At 40.1% G+C, this 7,573-nt stretch overlaps 1 protein-coding gene across 8 annotated transcripts in view; it reads left to right on the forward strand.

The window, feature by feature from the left end:
* The window catches only part of PGAP4 (post-GPI attachment to proteins GalNAc transferase 4), a 30,731-nt gene extending 24,438 nt beyond the window's left edge, over positions 1 to 6,293 (forward strand). For 5 of the 8 annotated variants that reach the window (XM_074283007.1, XM_074283005.1, XM_074283009.1 and 2 more), the window contains one exon: positions 2,316 to 6,293. In XM_074283007.1, coding sequence (XP_074139108.1) covers positions 2,409 to 3,602 — 1,194 coding nt within the window. In that variant the 5' untranslated portion in view covers positions 2,316 to 2,408 and the 3' untranslated portion in view covers positions 3,603 to 6,293. Of the gene's footprint in view, positions 1 to 1,921; positions 1,986 to 2,315 lie in introns of all 8 variants that reach the window. The other 3 variants (XM_074283008.1, XM_074283011.1, XM_074283012.1) reach the window with 3 other exon arrangements.
* The last annotated feature ends 1,280 nt before the right edge of the window (positions 6,294 to 7,573 follow it).

The raw sequence follows: 7,573 nt of genomic DNA on the forward strand, positions 1-7,573 counted from the left end.
TCTGAGCTGGCTTAGATAAAGCCTGCCAAAAATCTGGCCTTCAAAGAATTAACCTGAACTCCGCCCATTGCTTCTTCAAGCAGATAAAAAAGAGCAAAGCTAGAATCATCAGGGGTCAGAAATTTGAAAGATGCCAGCCAAGATGTTAGCATCAGAGACACTCTGTCCCCACTGTTTTGGGCGTATATCTTCCTCTATCTAATGCCTTTTACTAACCAGATCTTAATCTTGCTTCCAAACCTGGGAATAAACATCTTTTTACCCATCTAGCTTTTCGGCCTGTAAATTTATTTACAGGGGACTCTCACCACCACTAGACCTGATTTAATTTTGCATCCTTGCACCGAATCCTAAGGGGGTTGCAGGGGAGCTCCATGTGACTCCCTAGTACCCCAAATCCTGCCACTAGACTTCACTTAATCCTATTGAGGTATATACCTCATTATTAGGTATTTACCTCATGATTTGGTTTTCAAGTTACCTCATCATTACCACCTTTGTTCTAGTCAGAATCAGAGTTTATATCTCATGTTCTAAATTGCTTATGTAAATGATTAAGAGCAGATTCCATTTCATTTCATATCTAAAGAATATGAAAGGGAAGGTGATTAAATTATTTGCTTGAGGTAAGACTTCTGTTTTATTTTTATTTAATTTTTTTTACATAAATATAGTCATTTCTCCTTAAAATTCTTTACTTGCTTTAAATGTTCCCATGCAACAGAAAACTATTTAAACCAAATCAGTGGACACAATGAACTGTATCTGACAGCATATTTTGTATTCTACATCTGTGGTTTCCCACTTCTCTGTTGAAAAAAATATATATATTTCATCATCAGTTCTCTAGGAATAATATTTATCCACAAAAGTAACCTAAATTCATCTGCCTTTTATTAGTTGTTTTCTTTGTATTTTGTAGTAGTTAATTTGTTCTGGTTTTACCAGTTGCACTTTGTATCAATTTATTTAAGACTTCTAATGTTTCTCCTCATTTTTAGGAAACACTAGGAGCTCTTATTACCTGTATAGTGCATGTTTTGATGATGAAGCCCTCATTGGCTATGCCCTCATTATACTTTCCTCATATCTCTTCAAATTTAATTTTTTTTTATCCTAAATATATCACTGAATTGCATTTTGAAGTTCATTGTCCACATTTCCAAGCCAGAGGACCAAGGAAGCATAAACAATGTCCTTTTACTTTTTTCCCTAGTATCATGCAGGAAAAAAAAAAAATCTCAAAATAATCAATGTGGTATAGATATTCTACAGAATATCATAATTGACCATATATATATATATATATATATATATATATATTTATGTGTGTGTGTATATATAGTTTTGCAGATTCAGCAAAGAAAAGCATTTTGCAAAGTTTATCAGAGGTACTGCATGCTTAGTACTTAACAAGGACGTGTCTTGGGGCTTGGAGTTATCATTCTCTACCCAAGGACAGCATGATTATAACTTCCTCATCACAACTTTCACCATAGTAGTTTTGATATATAACATATTGACATAAAAAATTAAATGGGAATTTTGGGAGAATTTTGTAAGAGCCTGAAACAACACAGCCAGCAGACAACAGAAAGTCTATGACCAAAAACTTAACCCAAATTTTACAAATGTTTACTGTAAACACCTCGTAAAATAAATGAAAAAATTCTGATTTCTTTGGTGTGAAGGGGGAGGGGCAAAAAAGTTTACATGAATTTCCTAGACTGCAGAGGTGCTGTGCCTCTCATCTCTGTGATGTGGAAGGGATAACACTAAGAAAAGGGGAAAAAAAAAAAAGGCAAAGAAAATAAAACTCAGAAGCATGAGAAGCAAGTTCCCAGAACCCATATAACATCCTTTCATCCTTGGATGAGAAACCAAACTGACCCATGTGACAACTCTTCCATAATTTCCTTAGGACATAGGACTAATGATTACTACAAGCTCCTCGGGAGGTTTTTCCAGCCTGTGAATTTCAGCAGGTACCAATATTAATTAAATACTGTGTTCGTGCTGATTGTCCTGGTTTCTGTTTCCATAGCATCCAACTTTTCTATTAGATTAATTTGTTTCTTTCCAGTCATCCTTTCCTCCCCATCCCATAGCATCCTTTGCTGTTTGCAAAGCCTAATTATTTCCATGCAGTAATTTGCTCCCAATTTAGTTATGTAGTCACTTAAATTATAGCTTCCACATGGTAAAGATTAATTTACTAAAGAGTGGCAACTACCCAGTTTCAAATTCGAGTTAAAATCTTCTTTTATAATGGTTCTTTATCTCATTAGGCCGTTCTCTCCCTTTTTCCTCCTTAGGTCCGAGCCTTGCTGAGGGTGACCTCTTCTCCATGACTGGACGCTTCTCGGACCGGCAGAAGCTGGGCTGACTAGAGCAGCCACCCTTCCACCATGTGGATGTTTTATAAACTGAGGTTGCTTTCCTGGTCCAGCCCCGCTCTGCATTTCTTCTTCCTGGCCGCAGTAACGTTTGGCATTGTGGCCCCCCTGGCCTGCCACCACCTCCTGCACTCTTACTTCTATGCCCGCCACCGGCACCTGGATCAGATGAGCGAAGAGTTCCTGGAGCAGAGCCTGAAGGAGGGCGAGGCCGCGCTCCATTACTTTGAGGAGCTCCAGGCCCGCAACCTCAGCCTGCCCCGAGGAGGACCGGCGCCCCCGCGGCGGCCTTGGCTTGTCATCACCATCGTTACGGTGTCCCGCCAGCCCGAGTTCCACTACGTCCTCCAGGTGGCGTCTGGCTTCCACCGCCTCCTGCAGCAGTGCGGGCCGCCGTGCCGGAGTTACCAGCTCTTTCTGTGCGATGTAGATGGGCACTCCAGGCACCCCGACGCCGCGCTGCTAGCCAACTTCATCCCCGCGACCAGCCGGTTTGCGAGCGGCCCGGGGCTGAACGCCAGCAGGGCCGTCTTCAGGAACTCGTTTGAGAAAGAGAAGCAGGACTACGCCTACTGCCTGGAGAAGTCCCTGCAGAACTACCACCCCGAATATGTCCTCATGGTGGAAGATGATGCCATTCCTGAAGAGCAGATCTTCAGTGTCTTACGGCACCTTCTGGAAACGAGGTTCTCTGAGCCCCGCCTCAGAAATGCCCTCTACCTGAAGCTTTATCATCCCGAGAGGCTCCAGGGCTACCTGAACCCGGAGCCCATGAGGATCCTGGAGTGGTTTGGGGTGGGGATGTTGCTGGGGCCCTTGCTCGGGTGGGCTTATGTCAAGGTCGCTCGCCTCCCGGGACTCAATTTCCGCATCGTTCTGTTCTTCTCCTTGTACAGCATGGGGCTGGTGGAGGTCGTGGGCCGCCATTACCTGCTGGAGCTTCGGAGGCTGGCCCCTGCCCTGTACAACGTGGTCCCCACCACGCAGTGTTGCACGCCCGCCATGCTTTTTCCTGCCTCCTCAGCGCAGAGGACGGTGAACTATCTGGCCGAGATATCCTGCCGCAATGGCTTTGCCAAGGACATGGCTCTCTACTCATTTCTGCAGGACAAGAACGAGAAGGCCTATGTAGTAGAACCCAACCTAGTGAGGCACATTGGGCTCTTCTCCAGCCTCCGGTTGAACTATAAACCCAGATTGTTATAAAATCCCAAGAAAAGCCCCTCTGGACGTTGTCAGAGCTACTTCTTAAGAGCTGGAGGCACTTAACCTTGTGTTTTGGATTCACTTTATTTTTTGTTTGTTTAACATTGGGTAGAGCAGTGCTTACTGGGAAATAGTGGACTTAATTGAAGTGCCTTAACAGTTCCTAACCTGCTGACCAGTGGCAGGTGGGAACTGTGTGAGTACCACAATTCTTCCATGTTCTCCACCAGAACCCGTCTTATCCATAAATGACTTGTGAAGTCTGGATATTTTACTTTAACATTAGAACTTCTTATTTCACACCCACTAAATCTTTTACACACACACTCCTAGTCACTCCCCTCCCTCTTGGGAACACCCAAGATTGAAATAGCTGTGCTTTTAAGGAAATTTTCGGTAAAATAATAAACTCCTCTTAATGCTTTTGTATGGGGATATAGATCCAACAAGATCCTAGTAAACCGTTTATAAAAAGAGTGAGTGCATGATAGAAAAGAGACGAGAGGTTATTGTGAGAGTTTGGGGGACATTGGTCAAGGGTCTAAAACAGGGATCCTCAAACTACAACCTACGGGCCACATGAGGACGGCTGAGAACATTTATGCGGCCCGCTGGGTTAAGGTAAAATCAGACCCAAAGTGACATTCGACCTAAACTCACGTTAGCAACACACACTTCTGGCACTGGGCTGAGGTGGTGGAGACAAGAGTGTGAGGCGCTCCAAGTCTGACAGACAGTGAACTGACTCCCTATTTAAAAAGTTTGAGGACCACTGCTCTAGAAGCTTCCAACTTAAAAGGTTCTAGGGTTGTCAACTGTTTCCTTTCCCCACCCACCCCATAAACAGAAATTCTCCAATTTTAAATGTCTTTTACATCTTTCTAGTCTGAAGCACCAGAATTGCGATTAATTTGCCTTGCCAAAAAGAGGCTTCTCGTCTTGTGATGAACTGCTTATTTCCTTTCTCCTATTTTATGGTTGCATGTTCTCCACCTCCATGAGAGTCTATAAGGGAATTGAAGGCAAAATTTTACATGTGCCATCTGTATTTATTATTCAACAGTCAATGATCCTACTGTGTACAAGGCATACAAAGATCAGCCAGAAATCACAAAATCTGAGAGTTGGAAGGGCCCTCAGATTTCATCTTTTCTAGCATACACATATACATATAAGTAATATCTATTTACATATACACTTTTTTGTGCACTCTTTCCTCTATTGGAATGTGAAAGATACATTCTAATGTTTCCTTGAGGAACGAGATCATGGTTTTGCCCTTCATAATATATTTCTAATGCTTTTTGTGCAGTGCCTGGAACCTAAAAAGTGCTTGATAAATGCTTGTTATGTGACTTTTGCTTAATGACTAGCAATAAGCTAATAAAAAGCAGAGCCCGGATTAACCCTGGGACCTCCAATTCCAGCTTTCTCTCTACTATACTACCAGATACCAAATGACTTCATTTCATTAGTTTTTCTCCCAGGAAGATCACCAGAAGAAGGGTTCTTTCCCAATTGGAATAATGTGGGATATTCATAATCTAAGATTTGACAAGTGAAAATATACTTATACATAGTAAGGAAGAAATGAAAAACCAGAAGCCCAGATTTATTATATGCACAGCCTCTCATTATCAGGAAAGGGCTCTAGCCTCCAGTGTTCGAATTTTTTGGTGCTCCTATGAACAGAAAGCTGCATCAGTGACCCAAACCTTAAGTCTCCTGTTCCAATCCATGATTATTTTGAGAAAAGACAACTTTAATTTGAATGGAGATGGAGTTAAGAGATTAACCCCCCATACACTCACACACACACACACACACACAGAGACATTACCACTACAAGAGGGGGAAAGGTTATAGGCATCTGGACCAGCTGAGCTCTTTTAAAATAATCCGGTTGAAAAATGATGAGATCCTGAACTAGGGGTTTTGGTAAGTAGAGGAGATGTCTTGGAGGTAAAACTGACAAGGCTTGGCCATAGGTTGGATATGGGGTATGAGGGAGAAAGGAAAGTCAAATATAACTCTAGGAGGGTGGTTGCCTCTAATAGAAATATCTTAATTATATGGAGGAAGAAAATTTTGTTAAGGAAGAAAATTCTGTTTGGACTCACTGAAATCCTTATAGGTCATTCAATTAAAAATCATTAGAATCATGAGAGCGGATATCTCTAGAGAAAAGAAGGCCTAGGAGATACTTTGTAAAAACTTAAATATTAAAAGATGAATAGTTAGGAATAACCAAAATCTTAGTACCAATGGGAATGACAATGTTTCTGATAAGATATAAAGGAGGGTTAAAGCAAGCGTTTATTAAACTCATATGTGTCAAGTATTAAGGTAGGCACCAGGAAATGTCCTCAAAAATAAAAATGTTCTCAAGGAACTTGAGTTCAATTAGATCACACAAATAATTATTGCCAAGAATTGAGAGATTTTTGTATTATGAACATTATTACCGTAAGATACCAGTTTATAGATCACTCAGGAAGCACTTCCTGATGGAGAGAAAACAATCCATGAATGCCAGTCCATTTTCTGTAATTCACATCCATCCATATCACGTTTAAGAGATGTCCTTTACTTTTGGAACATTGTTTTCATTTCCCAAAACCCACTCCCCAAAATGTTATCAAGAATCTTTTCTTAAAGTAAGGGACAGTAAAATAAAATGAACTGTCACTATGACATGATCCTCATTTTTCTGTGGATCCCCACGAATCAATCAGAATTTATGAAGTGCCTCCTATGTGCCAACTATTAGGCTAATTGCTATGAATTCAAAGACAAAAGTAAAGCCATGTCCTTAAAATATTTTTTAAACATCTTTTGTTTTTTACATCACCTGAATTTCTCCCTGTATGTCTTTCTCTCTTGGAGAACCTTTTTAAGAAAAGGGATGAGGGGGAAAAAATGCAAAAATGATCAATCATTGAAAAAATCTGACATATGCAATGTTCCACACTTGTAAACCCCTTTCACCTCTCTGAAGAATGAGATCAGAGAAAAATGTGGAAAGACTTAAATGAACTGAAGCAGAGTGAAGTGATCAGAATGCTGTACATCTTAACTGCAATACTGTACAAGAAGAACTGTGAATGACGGCTATTCTCTCTTTTTTTATTATAGCTTTTTATTTACAAGATATATGCATGGGTAATTTTTCAGCATTGACAATTGCAAAACCTTTTGTTTCCATTTTCCTCCTTTATGGCAGGTTTACCAATACATGTTAAATATGTTAAAGTATATGTTAAATACAATATATGTATACATATCCATACAGTCATTTTGCTGTACAAAAAGAATCGGACTTTGAAAAAATGTGCAATTAACTTGTGAAGGAAATAAAAAATGCAGGCAGACAAAAATAGAGGGATTGGAAATGCTATGTAATGGTTCACACTCATTTCCTAGAGTTCTTTCACTGGGTGTAGCTGGTTCTATTCATTATTTTACAAATGGAACTGATCTGATTCATCTCATTGTTGAAGAGAGCCATGAATGACAGCTATTCTTAGGAGTACACTGATACAAGACAAACCCAAGGACTCATGACCAAACATGTTATCTGCTTCCAGAGAAAGAATTGATGTTGTCTGAATACAGATTAAAGCATATACTATTTTCTCTTTTTCTTCCCTCTCCCTCCCTCCCTTTTTCTTACTCTCTCCCTGTCTCCCTTCCTCCAATCCTTCCTGCCCCCCCCCTTTTTTTTTTAAAGTTCAAGTCTTCTTGTTCAAAATGACTTATATGGAAATGTTTTACATGATTTCACATGTATAATCTATATCAGATTGCTTATTGTCTCAGGGAAGGGCATAAAAAATGGAATGGGGGAAAAATAAAATATTTTTTAAAAGAGTAGAATCAGATGTATTTATTGTTTGTTTGTTTGTTTTTTTTTAAGGCCAAGCTTTTTCTTTCTCACTTTGCCACTTTTTAAAAAGTTGTTTTGTGGTGAT

This window comes from Sminthopsis crassicaudata, chromosome 1 (genome assembly GCF_048593235.1).
Source record: "Sminthopsis crassicaudata isolate SCR6 chromosome 1, ASM4859323v1, whole genome shotgun sequence".
NCBI classification, from domain to species: Eukaryota; Metazoa; Chordata; class Mammalia; order Dasyuromorphia; family Dasyuridae; genus Sminthopsis; species Sminthopsis crassicaudata.